The 16,587-nt window shown below is 40.8% G+C and overlaps 1 protein-coding gene across 11 annotated transcripts in view; it reads left to right on the top strand.

The window, feature by feature from the left end:
* Positions 1–16,587, top strand: part of HECTD1 (HECT domain E3 ubiquitin protein ligase 1) — a 92,085-nt gene that overhangs the window by 15,214 nt on the left and 60,284 nt on the right. For all 11 annotated transcript variants that reach the window (XM_073348930.2, XM_073348935.2, XM_073348929.2 and 8 more), the window contains exons 3-4: positions 12,343–12,577; positions 14,065–14,292. In XM_073348930.2, coding sequence (XP_073205031.2) covers positions 12,343–12,577; positions 14,065–14,292 — 463 coding nt within the window. The remainder of the gene's footprint in view (positions 1–12,342; positions 12,578–14,064; positions 14,293–16,587) is intronic.

Genomic DNA, 16,587 nt, shown 5'->3' with positions numbered 1-16,587 from the left:
TGCAAGGTTTTTGTCTTTCAAATGAAGTACGCCATTGTAGTAGTAGAAGGAAGTATATATGCAGCATGAGACTGTCATGTTTACTATTCTTTCAGCAGAGAGCTGAAAATAAAATGAAAACATTATTATTCTTCAAGTGTTTGTCTACACAGATTCTACTTTTGATGCATCAGTTCCCTTGTGCAAGCAAGATTAGATTCTTTTTGGCTAGAGCTGTGTGCTTTCACTATGCCTGCACCCTAGGTGGTTTTCCACCTCCGCACATGAGGGCATGGATGGTGGAGCAGACCATACTGCCCCTCAGTTTCTCCTTACCCTCTGTAGTTTCAAGATGGCATCCATGGCAGTGTCTACTTCTTTTGCACACTGCGATTTACCTTAGCTATTTAGTGTTGTTACTATTAGTAATTAGTGTAGAGTACTTAAGTTTCCTTTTGCCCACTGGTCTATATAGAGAAAATATTAGCATAGCTTAGTCCGTAGCCTGGAAACAACTTCCCCACCACCCCGATACAGGGGTACTAGGATCATGGCAGAGGCTGTTACCAGGATTTAAGACTTGTTTTTCGTGTGGTGCTGTCATATCCATTAGTGATGGGCTCTCATGGTATCTGATCTGTCTGTGAATCACGCAGAATATGTCTTTCTCTAAGCACACCAAGAGAGCAAGGGAGGAGGCTGAAACTTTTCCTGCTTGAGAAGTTGATACAGTCCTCCTCAAAGTCAAGAAGATGTTTGGAGAAGCCTCAGCCCATTTCTGTCAGCACCCTGGTTTAGAGCCCTGCATATCCACGGATATCCGCTTCATATCTGTGGACCATTTTTGAGAATAGTGGATTGGATCTTTTAATACAGAGCCCTCACAGGTTTCATGAGGCACTCCAGCATATGGAGGAGGAGTCAGCTAAGACAGGTCTTCATGTTTCATGGTCAAAGACAAAACTGCAAAATCTAGGACGAGGTCCACCCACGACTCCAATCTCTTTGAACAACGAAACTGTTTAATCAGTTTCCAGCTTTTGCTATCTGGGTTCTATACTTACCAGCTCCTCCAAATCTCACACGGAGGTTCTCTATTGAATTGACATCGCAGCGTCTGCCATGGGCTGTTTACAGTGGATATGGAATAAACATAATCTCTAGTATGACAACCAACTTCAGGATTTATTCAAGCTGTATCCTTCCCATACTGTTGTATGGCTGCGAAACATGGACACTACGCTGCTCAGACTGGACAAAGCGGGAGGCTTTCCACACAAAATGTCTGTCTTGTATTGGGCATAAACTGGAATGACTTCATCTGTAATGCAGATGTTTATGGTCGCTCGGGTCTACAGACGACTGGGACCATTGTTCGCAGGCAGCGCCTTATGCTTTTTGGAAATGTCATGAAGATGCCACAAGACGTTCCAGCGAATGTCGTTCTCCGGGTGGCTTGTAACATTCGGGATGAAACTCCACCAACTAAGGGGTGGAGGCAGTCCAGAGGAAGACCCACTATTACATGGGTTCACCAAGTCTGTTCCACTGTCGAACTTCAGGCCATCAAGCCTTTGCAGTTGCGCATGAACAGACCAAATGGCAAACAATCACTATGGCCAACTGTCTGGCTAAGCATTGAAGAGAGAGAGGATCGGATGCAGATACCAACCGCACAGAGTTCTACTCGTGGTATCCGTCTTGAGCAGCCCAGGAAGCGCAGCGCACTTGGGGCTGGCAGCCAGTAGCTGGGACTGGGCAGCAGGCCGGGTGTGGGCTGTTCAGCACCTGCTCGCCATGCTGCTTCCTGTCCAGCAGCTCGGGCCCCTCGGGCACTGCCAGTGCTATCATGGCTCTGCCTGGCAGCACTGGCCACGCTTCTAGTCCCGGGCCTGGCCCAGACCGCTGGCTCCTGGGCACCAAGGCCTACCCCTGGCCACAGGGATTGGAGCGGGCAGGTCCCCAGTGCCCCACTGTGATGGAGCACTCACTGCTGCTGCTGCCATGTGTTGTCACTCACAAGCCCCCAGGAGCAGCATGCGATGTGTTGCCCCTTCCTCCCTCCGGGCCGCCCCTTCTCCTCTAAACCCTGCCCCCGTGCTGCCCCTCATCCCAGTCCCCAGCCTCATGCTGCCTCTTCTCTGCCCCCCCCCCTTGGTCTATCCCCCCCCCGGTGCTAGTCCTTGTGAGATGGCTTGCTGATGCAGATACAGGTAAAAGATGGCTAGTGGGTCGGATCGTGGGTTGATCCTTGGGGATACGGATCCACATTTTTGTATCTGCGCAGGACTCTACCCTGGTGTTCCATGACACCCCTCTGAGCTCCCAGGCTGCTTCCTCTCAGGGGCCTGGTTTGTCAGTGTCTGTCTTGAAGGCTGGTCTTCAGTACGGGGAGATCAACACTACTGCAGTCGATGCATATGGGATCATTTTAGCGGGTCTAGTGAAGATCTGCTAAATCGACGGCAGAGCACTCTCCAGTCAACCCCAGTACTCCAACTCTCTGAGAAGAAAAGGAGTACTTGTGGCACCTTAGAGACTAACGAATTTATTTGAGCATATCTTATCTGAGAAGAGTAAGGGAAGTCGACCGGAGAGTGTTCCCCATCGACGCAGCACAGTGAAGACTCCGGGGTAAGTTGACCTAAGCAATGTCGATTCTAGCTACGTTATTCATGTAGCTGGAGTGACATTGGACACTCACAGAAATTACCAAATCCGTTATCTCCAAAGAGACAGTATACACAGCAGCTTGTTGGCTTAGCTGAGGATTCACGCTCTAACATGTTGCACTGGAAGAACTTATAGTGAAACCAAGGATAAGTTTATTACAATCAGAGATTTAAGTGATAATAAGCAAATGTAATCGAAACAGGAAAAGTTACAAATAAAACAAAAATAGCATGCTTCTAAGAGACTGAATGGAAGCTTAGCAGTCTGTCTCTGTCTTATCTACAAAATATGTTAAGTTTGAAGAAAATGTATTCGTTCGCTTTCAAGTTAAAAGTTCACATTCAGCTAATTGAAAACTTTTTAATCTACTTATATCAACTCAAACTTAGTGATTTGGAACTTTAGGGGGGATCTTTGAACCACTTTAACTATGAATTGGTCTTGTACTACCTTTGTCCGGGGTGCATCACACCTGAATGTAGTATGTGTGTGTGACAAGGAAGATGAGATAATATATTTTATTGAATCAACTTCTGTTGAAGTTGTTGGTGAAAGAGACAACTTTCTTCAGAGTTGTTCGTTTGCGTGTAGCATGTATATCTTATCTGCTTCATGACATGACTCTGTGCAAGCAGTGAAAAATTTCATTGGGCTTTTTTGCCTCCATACTTTTTTTAATTATGTATTCTTAAGACTTGTCTTTCTCTGTCTGATTTTGATCAATTAAAGTTTGGACCCTATCTGTTAACAGAATTTAGTGAGTATGTGTTCTCTCTTTATATAGTCTATATATGTTTATATAAAAATTGTAGGCTGAACTTTGATGATCGCTCTTTAAAAGATAATGGAAAAATTAACTTCTAACATTACTAAATGGGTACTGCATTAAAATATATAACGAATGCTGATGCTCAGAAATGAGTGGACTAGATATTTGTAGAATAGAGCAAATATGTATGAGTGAATAATCAGTTTACAAATTGAAATGTACTAGAACAGGGAATGAATAGATTTATTCAGTACATTTCATGCTACAAGAATAAACACATTTTGTGGAGTTTTGCAATCTAGGCTATACATTTCATTTACAGTGGCTGCTTTATGCTGCATGGGTGGGGTGGGGAGAGGAGTGATTCCTGAAGCTCTTTGAGTTCTACTAAATGCATTATATTTTAACTCCTCTTTCTTAGTTTTGCTTATCAGATTGTACTGCCCTCTTTTTAGTAGTTTGAAGTGTTTCAGCTGTGACAGTGGACGAGAAGCTGGATATGAGTCAGCAGTGTGCCCTTGTTGCCAAGAAGGCCAATGGCATTTTGGGATGTATAAGTAGGGGCATAGCGAGCAGATCGAGGGACGTGATCGTTCCCCTCTATTCAACATTGGTGAGGCCTCATCTGGAGTACTGTGTCCAGTTTTGGGCCCCACACTTCAAGAAGGATGTGGATAAATTGGAGAGAGTCCAGCGAAGGGCAACAAAAATGATTAGGGGACTGGAACACATGAGTTATGAGGAGAGGCTGAGGGAGCTGGGATTGTTTAGCCTGCAGAAGAGAAGAATGAGGGGGGATTTGATAGCTGCTTTCAACTACCTGAAAGGGGGTTCCAAAGAGTATGGCTCTAGACTGTTCTCAATGGTAGCAGATGACAGAACGAGGAGTAATGGTCTCAAGTTGCAGTGGGGGAGGTTTAGATTGGATATTAGGAAAAACTTTTTCACTATTAGGGTGGTGAAACACTGGAATGCGTTACCTAGGGAGGTGGTAGAATCTCCTTCCTTAGAGGTTTTTAAGGTCAGGCTTGACAACTGGGAATTGGTCCTGCTTTGAGCAGGGGGTTGGACTAGATGACCTTCTGGGGTCCCTTCCAACCCTGATATTCTATGATTCTATGATTCTATGTTCTGGTATGTTTGTGCAGCGTGGTGCTCTCTGTCTGATTGCCAGTATTGTTTCACCAAACTAAAAAAGAAACAACTATGGAGCGTTATACACAGGCAAGGAAGAGAAAGCAGAGAGAACTAAAAAATTGAGGCAGGTGGAGAAAATTGTGGACAGGGCATTGGAGGACTTTTAAACAGGGTAGATTGATTTAAATCAAAGTGATTTAAAAATTGTAATCATGTTTTTCATTTGTACTTCTTATCTATTTTCTAAAAGAGAGGTTAATTTTCATCAGTTGGTAACCATTACCAATAGCCTTTACACGAAAGACAGTGTATCGTCCAGGTTAGCAAAAAGATTACACTAACTCTATTTATTTATTTATTTATTTATTTATTTAAGCAATTCTATAGCTTAACTTACATTTATTCAGTTTTAAATTTTTACATTTTTTGATTGTTAGAATATGGTGAATGTGATGCATTTCTTATTTACTAGATTATTTTTTACTTGTGATTTGTGTTAAGCTCTATTTGGACTGAATTTCAAATTCAATTAAAATCACAAAAATAGGATTCTAATATTTTTATGAAATAAAGCCATCAAGGTATTTATGTGCCAGATATGCTAAACATTCATATGCCCTTTCATGCTTCGGCCACCATTCCAGAGGATATGCAACCATGCTGATGATAGGTTGTGCTCGATAACGATCCAAAGCAGTGTGGACTGACGCACGTTCATTTTCGTCATCTGAGTCAGATGCCACCAACTAAAGGTTGATTTTCTTTTTTGATGGTTCGGGTTCTGAAGTTTCTGAATTGGAATGTTGCTCTTTTAAGACTTCTGACAACATGTTCTAAACCTTGTCCCCCTCAGATTTTGGAAGGCACTTCAGATTCTTTAACTGTGGGTTGAGTGCTGTAGCTATCTTTAGAAATCTCATATTGTGCTTTCTTTGCGTCTTGTCAAATCTGCAATGAAAGTGTTCTTAAGTAGAACAGCCTATGCTGGGTCGCCATCCGAGACTCCATAACACAAAATATACGGCAGAATGCAGGTAAAACCATGGAGCAGTTCTCCCCTAAGTAGTTCAGTCACAAATTTAGTTAACGCATTATTTTTTTAATGAGCGTCATTGGGATGGAAGCATGTCCTCTAGAATGGTGGCCAAAGCATGAAGCATACGAATGTTTCGCATATCAGGTACATAAACACCTTGCAATGCTGGCTACAAAAGTGCCATGCAAGCGCAAGTTCTCACTTTCAGGTGACGTTGTAAATCTCCTGTAAATGTAAATACGCTTTTTGTCTTAGTGATTGGCTGAACAAGAAGTAGGATGGAGTGGACTTGTAGGTTCTAAAGTTTTACATTGTTTTGTTTTTGAGTGCAGTTATGTAACAACATTTTTATGTTTTTGGAAGTTGCACTTTCACGATAGAGATTGTGCTACAGTAATTGTATGTGGTGAATTGAAAAATACTATTTCTTTTGTTTTTTTTACAGTGCAAGTAGTTGTAATTAAAAAAGTATCAAGTGAGTACTGTACACTTTCTATTCTGTGTTCTAATTTAAATCAGTATATTTGAAAATGTAGAAAAACATCCAAAAATATTTAGAAGAAATTTAAATTGAGATTCTATGATTATTTAACAGTGTGATTAAAACTACGATTAATCACGATTCTTTTTTTATCGATTTAATTTGTTGAGTTAATCGCTTGAGTTTACTGCAATTAATTGACAGCCCTAGTATTTATTTCATTAAAAATATTAGAGAGGTCTTTAGCTATTTCCAAACTGAGTATTGGAGCCTGTAGCAGAACCCAAGCACTGTCCCAAGGGAGCCTCTGGTAGTTTTCTTCTCCAAAGGGATTTTGACCCAAAGAGATTGTTTTATCCATTACATCACTTCTAATTTCTTTACAGTCTACCTCATCATTAATATACAGTGCTTCACTGCCACCTTTACCCTTATTTCTGACTTTCCTGAACAGCACATACCCTTCAATACTTGTACTCTAATCATGACTACTATTCCACCATGTTTCTGTTATCATTATAATGTCTAGTTTCACTTCCTGCACCAGTCATTGTAGTTCCTCCATTTTGTTACCCAGGCACTTTGCATTGGTGTACAGACATATTAGTTATTTCTGCTTGGCTTCACCCAGATTCCTCACACACTTGAGTATAGTCATTCTACTGCTAGTATTGCCTACCTTACTGCTTCATTGGTATTAGCATTGTCTTTCCTTTTGATGTCCATTCTCCTACCCTCTGTTGCTCCTTTCTCCATTGCTGTATCCTCTCTTACTTGATTTTCCTCCTGTTCAGTGTTAGAATCGGGCACGGAGATTACATGAGTGTCTCCCAACCTTCTCTGAATTTCTAGTTTAAAGCTCTTTTAATCAGTTATGCTAACCTTCATCCCAGATGTATGTTTTCCTCCCTACTCAGATGGAGTCCATCCCATGAGCACAGTCCTATGTCCGTGAATGCCTCCCAATGGTTCAACATTCCAAAGCCCTCCTTACGGCACCACTGCCTGAACCATCTGTTGATCATCATAATCCTGTCTCGCCTTCGCTCTCCTCCTCTAGGGACAGGTAGAATCTCACTGAAGATCACCTGAGTCTCCATTTCTTTAAGCATCTTCCCAAGCCTGGCGTAGTCTCCCTTAGTGCATTCCAGTAGGAATCTAGCTGTATCATTTGTTCCCATGTGAAGGACAATCAGTGGATTCTTTCCAGCTCCCATTAGAATCCTCTTCAGCCTCAGGTCCAATTCCCATGTCTTAGCTCCCAGCAGACAGAACACCATTCTATTCTCTGGATCAGCTCTGGTGACAGGCCTGTCTGTCCTTCTTAGTAGGGAGTACCCAGTCATGTAGACCTGCATCTTCCTGGTATTGGTGCCATTCTCCAGACTTCCCCCTTCTGTTCTTTCTGGCTGCAAGCCTTTTGTCTTTTTCTCTCAATTGCAATCTTCTGAGCTCATCCTGTATCCTCGTAGGGCTCCGGACTCTGGCTATCTCCATTGACTCGCCTCTTCTTATAGGTCTAGCAGCTCTTCTCTTCTTCCTGGCCCTCACACCTTCTGTTACTGTCTGCTGCTCTACTGGTTTCTGATATCAAAATGGGTAAGAGTCCACTGCAGAATTTCATCACGTAATATTTGGGGGGAAAGAGCACCAAAAATATAACACTTAGACCTTTTTCATTCTGCTTTAAACAGGGAATGATAAAACATTAAAATAAATAAAAAGAGGTAATTATGGCTAATTTTGTAAACTAAAAGCTATGTCTGTAATTATAGAATCATAGAAATGTAGGCTGAAAGGGACCTCCAAGCAGACATTTAGCCCAACCCACTGTGCTCAGTCAGTACCAGGTATACCTAGATCGTCCTTAACAGGTGTTTGGCTCACCTGTTCTTAAAAATTGCCAGTGATGAGGATGCCTAGCACATCATTGATAGGTGCTTATCCAGTCTGTTCTTAAAAAAAACTCCAATGATGATGATTCCACACCATCCCTTGGAAGCCTATTCCAGTCCTTAACTACCCTTATAGTTCGAAAGTTTTTCCGAATATCTAACCTAAATATCCTTTGCTGCTGATTAAGTGCATTACTTCTGGTCCTACCTTCAGTGACCATGGAGAACAATTGATCATAGTCCTCTTTATGACAGCCGTTAATATATTTGACAACTGTTATCAGATCCCTCCTCAGTCGTCTTTTCTCAAGACTAAACATGCCCAGTTTTTTAAATATTTCCTCATAGATCAGGTTTTCTAAATGTTTTGTTACTTTTGTTTCTCTCCTCTGGTTTCTCTCCAGTTTATCCACATCATTCCTACAGTGTGGCACCAAGAACTGGGCACAGTACTTCAGCTGAGTAGAGTGGGTCATTTACTTCTTGTGTCTTAATATAACACTCCTATTAATACAGCCCAGAATGATATTCACCTTTTTTGCAACTACATCACATTGTTGACTCTCGTTATTGATCCTCTATAACCCCCAGGTCCTTTGGAGGGGTGCTACTGCCTAGCCAGTTATTCCCCATTTTGTAGCTATACATTTGATTTTTCCTCTCTAAGTGTAGTAGAACAAGTGTAGCACTTGTCTTTGAAATCAACAAGAATGAAATTCAACAGAGTCAGACCATTTCTCTAATTTGTCACGGTCATTGTGAATTCTAATCCTGCCCTCAAAGTGAAAATGAGGTAGAATCAGAGTCTAAAATAGGGAAGGAATAAGTCAAAAATTACTTAGACAAGTTAGATGTGTTCAAATCACCAGGGCCTGATGAAATGCATCCTAGAATACTCAAGGAGCTGACTGAGGAGATATCTGAGCCATCAGCCATTATCTTTGAAAAGTCATGGAAGATAGGAGACATTCCAGAAGACTGGAAAAGGGTAAATATAGTGCCCATCTATAAAAAGGGAAATAAGGACAACCTGGGGAATTACAGACCAGTCAGCTTAACTTCTGTACCTGGAAAGATTATGGAGCAAATAATTAATCAGTTTGCAAACACCCAGAAGATAATGTGATAAGTAACAGTCAGCATGGATTTGTGAAGAACAAATCTTGTCAAACCAACCTGATAGCTTTCTTTGACAGGGCAGCAAGCCTTGTGGATAGGGGGGAAGCAGTAGATGTGGTATATCTTGACGTTAATAAGACTTTTGTGGCTATCTCGCACGACTTTCTCATAAACAAACTAGGGAAATACAACCTAGATGGTGCTACTTTAGATGGGTGCATAACTGGTTAGAAAATCATTCCTGGAGAGTAGTTACCAGTGGTTCACAGTCATGCTGGAAGGGCATAACAAGTGGGGTCCCGCAGGGATTGGTTCTGGGTCTGGTTCTGTTCAGTATCTTCATCAGTGATTTAGATAATGGCATAGAGAGTACACTTATAAAGTTTGAGGATGATACCAAGATGGGAGGGGTTGCAAGTGCTTTGGAGGATAGGATTAAAATTCAAAATGCTCTGGACAAACTGGAGAAATGGTCTGAAGTACATAGGATGAAATTCAATAAGGACAAATGCAAAGTACTCCACTTAAGAAGGAACAATCAGTTGCACACATACAAAATGGGAAATGACTGCCTAGGAAGGAGTACTGTGGAAAGGGATCTGAGGGTCATAGTGGATCACAAGCTAAATATGAGTCAACAGTGTAATGCTGTTGCAAAAAAAGCAAACATCATCCTGGGATGTATTAGCAGGAGTATTGTAAGCAAGACACGAGAAGTAATTCTTCTGCTCTGCTCCGTGCTGATTAGGCCTCAACTGGAGTATTGTGACCAGTTCTGAGCGCCACATTTCTGGAAAGATATGGACAAATTGGAGGTAATCCAGAGAAGAGCAACAAAAATAAATAAAAGTCTAGAAAACATGATCTATGAGGGAAGATTGGGTTTATTTCGTCTGGAGAAGAGAAGACAGAGGGGATATGATAACAGTTTTCAAGTACATAGAAGATTGTTACAAGGAGGAGGGAGAAAAATTGTTGTTCTTAATCTCTGAGGATAGGACAAGAAGCAATGGGCTTAAATTGCAGCAAGGGAGGTTTAGGTTGGACATTAGGAAAAAATTCCTAACTATCAGTGGTTAAGCACTGGAATAAATTGCTTTGGTAGGTTATGGAATCTCCGTCATTGGGGATTTTTAAGAGCAGGTTGGACAAGCACCTGTCAGGGATGGTCTAGATAATACTAATCGCTTGGCTACTCTCGCAAGTTACAGCGCAATAAAGGAGCCCCGGGCGCACTAGCTCACTAACCGTCCACATTGGCAAGGCACGTAGAGCGCTCTGACTCCACAGCTACAACGCTGCTGGTACTCCACCTCGGTGAGTGGAATAACGTTTGCTGCGCCCCCGCTGGAGTGCCGCGGCACCAGTGTGAACGAGGTGTTGCATTACTGCGCTCTGATTGACCTCCGGAAACGTCCCATAATCCCCTTAAGTCAAGTGGCCACTCTTGTCATTGTTTTGAACTCGCTGTAGGAATGCAGATATGCCCTTTCAAAGCTCCGTTTCTGACAGCTGGCTGCTTATCTGCTCCAAGACAAAGGAACTATTACTGAGGAATGCTGCTTGCTGTGAGTGAGTGAGAGAGAGAGGCCGGGGGGAGGGGGAGGAGGAAGGGAGGCATGCTGACACGCTCTCAGCCCCCCCCCCCCCGAACCCACTCTCTCTCCCTCCACATACACACAACATGCTCCCCACCACCCGCATTTGAAAAGCATGTTGCAGCCACTTGCATGCTGGGATAGCTATCACAATGCACTACTCTTTGTGGTGTTGCAAGAGCTGCTAATGTAGCCACGCCAGTGCACTTCCAGCCGAGTGTAAACACTCGGCAGCGTTTTCCCTGCTGCGGTCTCCGAAGGCTGGTTTAACTCCCAGCGCTCTACAACTGCAAGTGTAGCCATGTCCTTTGTCTTGTCTTGAGTGCAGGGGACTGGACTAGATGACCTCTCAAGGTCCCTTCCAGTTCTATGATTCTATGAAAATGCTTGCAGCTCCTTCCAACCACCTTCCACTCCATTATCCAGGTCATTAATGAAAATATTGAATAATACTGGACCCATTACAGACCCCTTTTGGTACTCCACTCAATACGTCCTCTCAGTTTGACAGCAAACCATTGATAACTACTCTCTGAGTACAGTTACTCAACTGGTTGTTGTCCCTGGTTTGCTTATGAGAACGTCACGTGGGACTGTGTCAAAAGCCTTACTAAAATCAAGATATATCATGTCTCCAGTCTCCCCCCTATCCACTAGGCCAGTAAGCCTATCAAAAAAAGAAATCAGATTGGTGTGGCATGATTTGTTGTTGATAATTCCATGTTCACTATTACTTATAACCCTATTATTTTTTAGGTGTTTACAAATTGATTGATTTATAATTTGTTCCAGTATCTTTCCAGGTGTTGAAGTTAGGCTAGCTGGTGTGTGGTTTACTGGGTTCTCTTTGTTCCCTCTTTGAAAGATAGGTCATTTGTTTGCCTTTCTCCAGTCCTCTGGGACTTCACTGGTGCTCCAGGAATTGTGAGAGATAATTGTTAATGGTTCCAAGATTGCTTTAGCTAGTTCCTTATGTCCTGTAGGGTGAATTTCACCAGGCCCTGCTGACTTTAATAGCTCTAACCTACCTAAATATTCTTTAACCTGTTCTTTCCCTGTTGTGGTTTGTGTTCCTTACCTTTTGTTGTTAGTATGAATTATGTTAAGTGTCTGGTCACAATTTATCTTTTTAGTGAAGATGAAGCAAAATAGGCATTAAATACTTCAGCTGCCTTGATGTCATCTATTATTAGCTTTCCTTCCCCACTAAGTAGAGAACTTACCTTTTTCTTCATCTTTCTCTTGTCTTGCTCCTAATGTACTTATAGAACCTCTTTTTATTGCCTTTTATGTCTCTTGCTAGATGTGTAACTCATATTGTATCTTAGCCTTTCTGATTTTTGTCCCTACATGCTTATGCTGTTCTTTTGTACTTTTTCCTTGGCAATTTGTCCACTTTTCCATGTTTTGTAGGATTCCTTTTTGATTTTCAGGTAATTGAAGAGTTCCTGGTGGAGCCATGTACTCCATGTATATTATTAGTAGATGCCACTGCAATAAGCTTAATTGGACAAGTGAGTTAGTTTTGTTGTGAAACTTACATGGAAGATGTACATGTGTGTGAAAATATGAACCTCTTAACTTGAAACTGTATGAACTATTGTAACATTGAGGAATTTGTACAGTAATTGATACATAATTACCTCTTTCTACAGTTGCCCTCCTCGTACTTTCTTACCAGCACTCTGCAAGATTTTCCTTGATGAAAGTGCGCCAGACAATGTGTTAGAGGTAACAGCTCGTGCCATAACTTATTACCTGGATGTATCAGCAGAATGCACCCGTAGGATTGTGGGAGTAGATGGAGCTATCAAAGCACTTTGTAATCGTTTAGTTGTTGTTGAACTTAACAACAGAACCAGCAGAGACTTGGCTGAACAGTGTGTAAAGGTAAGTGTTCTTAATAGATTTCTGCTTTCACAGAAAGCAGGATATTTAAATATTTTTGAAAAATCTGTTTATAATATGAATTTAAAAGCAGGAATAATTTATTTTATTCAGTCTGATAAAATTGCTTGCTTATACATTTATTGTCTTTGCTGTCGATTTGTTATGCTAACATTTCTGAAATTATTGTTCAGAAAAATCTCAAAGAATATAAAATGTGAAATCAGGAGAAACTTGAGGAATTAATGTGCGCGCGTGTGTGATATATATGTGTGTGTGTGTGTATGTATATGTGTATATATATATGTGTGTATATATATGTATATATATATATGTGTGTGTATATATATATATATATATATATATGTGTGTATATAAAAAAAATAGAAAGTTGATTTTTAATTGCATAGAACTGTAGAGCATTTTCAAAATACCAAAAAAAAAGGGGTTGGGAGGAGTTGCCTCTGATCAGAATAAGACAAGAAAATTAAGCTTCCGTTTGAAACCTCTTGGTTTTATATTTTCTACATAATTAATTGTGGACTTCTTCTGCTTGTCCAGTTACCCTAGCTATGATCTTAAAGCAGGCTTGCAAAATGGTCAAGAAATTTGACCAGCCCAAACAAATATATTAGGCTACTCTTATCATATAACTACTGCCAGTACAACTGCACATGGAGTCTCTAAACACTCCAATCATACACATCTTTTCCTTGGAGTTGCAAACTCACATGTGCGCTCAAGGCCCCACTCCTCCCCCACAGTGGACTATCTCTTTCATGACCTGAAGAAGAGCTCTTTGTAGTTCAAAAGCTTGTCTTTTTCACCAGCAGAAGTTGGTCTAATAAAAGAGATCCTCATCCACCTTGACATGCATCTGACAAAGTGGGTATTCACCCACGAAAGCTTATGCTCCAATGTCTGTTAGTCTATAAGGTGCCACAGGACTCTTTGCTGCTTTTACTCATCCACCTTGTCTCTTTAATATTCTGGGACCAACATGGCTACAACACTGCAAACAATGGTCACTCCGGTTGTTCTCAAACCACTTTACCATTCGCTCAGTCTTGAACTTCCCCAAGTTGTCCCTTGTTCATCTCCCCATCCATTTAGTCACCATTCGTCCCCTAAGATCTGTTCTCTACTCTTCCCACTAGATCTATTAACTCTCAGCAGTTTCTCATCAACACTTCTGTGTCAGCTGGGTCTGCTTAGGTCTGCAGCTGCCCCTTAGTTCATCTAGAGTCTTTTCCTGATGTGAGGCAACTCTTCTCCTGTCTGGTCCACATGGAGTGCCCATATGGATTCTGCTGTATTTACTCCCTTGTTTAGAGAGGGAGCACTGGAACTACTGGAAACTTTGAATGCTGTTGATGGAGGAACTGAATTTCTTTTGCTTTGCCCCCTCAGTCAGCTGATGAGATGAGGAGGGAACAGTTGGCTAACTAGTAGTATGTATTTCATTACAATTCAATTTCATTATATTACAGGTGTTAGAACTAATCTGTACCCGTGAATCAGGAGCTGTGTTTGAGGCTGGTGGGTTGAACTGTGTGCTGACATTTATTCGTGATAGTGGGCACCTGGTTCATAAAGATACTTTACATTCTGCTATGGCTGTAGTATCCAGACTTTGTGGCAAAATGGAACCTCAGGATTCTTCATTAGAAATCTGTGTGGAATCCCTGTCTAGTTTATTAAAACATGAAGACCATCAGGTAAGCAATTTTTAACGATTGTTTATGTAGCGTGAGAGTTACATCATTATATTTTTAGTTTGCTATTAATGTAATGTACTCAGTAAAGTACAGGTTAGATGTAAATTATACTTTGCAGTATCCTACTTCAGCTGCCACTATAGATTAGTGAATGGATGACTTGTAGACATACGCTATTGTTGTTGGAAGGTTGAATTTGTTACAAATCAACAACTTAATTGTGTTTAACAAATCATCAGTGGGAATTTTTTGTACAGTTTCCATAAGGAAGGAAAAATTTGAAACTCTGAATCATTGTGATAGTTCTAATATTTTTCAGTTGCAAGCAAGAGAACAAAAATATTGCTTGATGTTGTCTGGCTATATCTAGCCCATAGCTTTTATGGAAACAAACCCTTACAAGATCTCAGAAAACTTGCATGACTCTCTTCAAAGAATTTTCTTAAATAACAATGACTCTGAAATTTTTTCAACTCAGTCGTTGTAACATTGTATGTGACATTTTCTTGTCTAACCTGAAAGGAAAAAATTCTATCATATCATAGTGGAAAATTATATTAAATACTCATTCTGTCAATTTATGTAATCTAAATTGGTGCTGTCCAGTGAGAAAGGCATGAACTTGCTGAATGCTCTGTGTGTGTGTGTGTGTGTGTGTGGAGGGGTCAGCCGCAGCGGAATTACTTAAATTGGAGTTTTATTAACAGCTAATGCGAAAGTTTTAGTCCTTGTAAGCTAAGCCTAGGAGATGGGAACCTATCCTCTTCTAACAGTAGATGAAAGGACCCCTTGCTTTGCATCAGATTGGGTGGTCACCTAGCAAATACTTAATCACTTAAAGTAGCCAACCTTCTATAGAGTTTGAGCCCTTCTTTGTTCAAGCCTTTATCATCCCCCAAGCTGTTGAGTTTCAAGCACATCAAGACTGGGAAGCTGTGAACCCCATGCACCTGTGGTCTAAATTATATAGCTCATTTTTTTTAAATCCTTTTGTAAGAATTACCTGTCAGAAGCATCTCATACCCTAATGGCACACAGAATAGTTTAATTCCCAACTATGAGTCCATAATTAAAATGTGTCAATATCCTTGAGAATGGCTTACTCTGTTTGAAAGAGACCAGAGGAATCCTAAAAATATCTGTTGTATCTCATAAATTTCCCTATGTAAGGACTTTGTAAGGTTTACATATATATATAAAATTTTTTTTTTTACATAGAACTTTGCTAGGGAAATTTATATCCTTATCCTTGTTGATACACTTCTGGTTCAGGTCACTTACGGTATGGGAACAGTTGTTCTCCCAGACATGTCAAGGCAGGAGTTAAGACCAGAATAATTTGGCCTTGGGAACAGTTCATTCTAATTCTGTTCTCTTAAATCACCGGCTCTGTGCTGATGATGAGGTCTGATCATCCATGTTTCAGTTTCAAGTCACGGACAGGGAGCATAAACTGATCCCACTACCATACTCCTTACACTTTCAACAGTGACTCAGATCATGTTGTGCTAGAATCCCACTTGCAGTCTCTGTCACTTTTTTTTGCATGTTTCTGAGCCTCAAACTGTATTCTCTTCCACACAAGCAGTCTGGATCACTCTAAGAAGGCTAGAGGAATGAGTGACTAGTCTATGCGTGAGATGATACTCATCTAGATTAGATATATTCCTGGAAATTTTCAGAACAACAACACGTGCCCGTAGTGTGAACCTAATATGTGAAATAGATACGTCAGCCAAGGGGATGGCCACAATGCAGAACAAATGTGTACTATTCTGAAAGCAGTTACTTTCAGTTACCTGCTGAGGATAACCATCATCCCTCAGAAGGAACAAATTGCATTTCAGTATTCAAATGTGTAAAAGGTGGGAAACTATCAACATTTAAGGAGAAACTTCTAGTTTCTTTGATAAACTACCAATTTTTTTTACTAGTGCTGTACTCGTACATCTACTGCAAAAGTTTTTCTCTTTTTCATATATGTAAATGATGAACCGCGTTTTTGTTTTTCAGTAGCTTAGTCAAACTGCACTTTCTAGTGGGAGGTATAGGTAAAATCACAGCTTTCATTGTTTCAATATCTCTGTTATGGAGATGTTAAAACAATTATAGGTACTTTAAAAACTGCTCTAAAATTTATTTTTATAGTTTAGGATAGCTAAAATATTGTACTTTATAATGACGATGCTTTTCTTTAAAGCAGAGGTTCTCAAACTTGTTGCACTGAGACCCCCTTCTGACAACAAAAATTACGACACAACCCCAGGAGTGGGGACAAAAGACTGAGCTTGCCAC

This window comes from Lepidochelys kempii, chromosome 6 (assembly GCF_965140285.1).
Source record: "Lepidochelys kempii isolate rLepKem1 chromosome 6, rLepKem1.hap1, whole genome shotgun sequence".
NCBI lineage: Eukaryota > Metazoa > Chordata > Testudines > Cheloniidae > Lepidochelys > Lepidochelys kempii.
The sequence above is the reverse complement of the archived record's forward strand: the minus strand, read 5'-3'. Positions and strand labels throughout refer to the sequence as shown.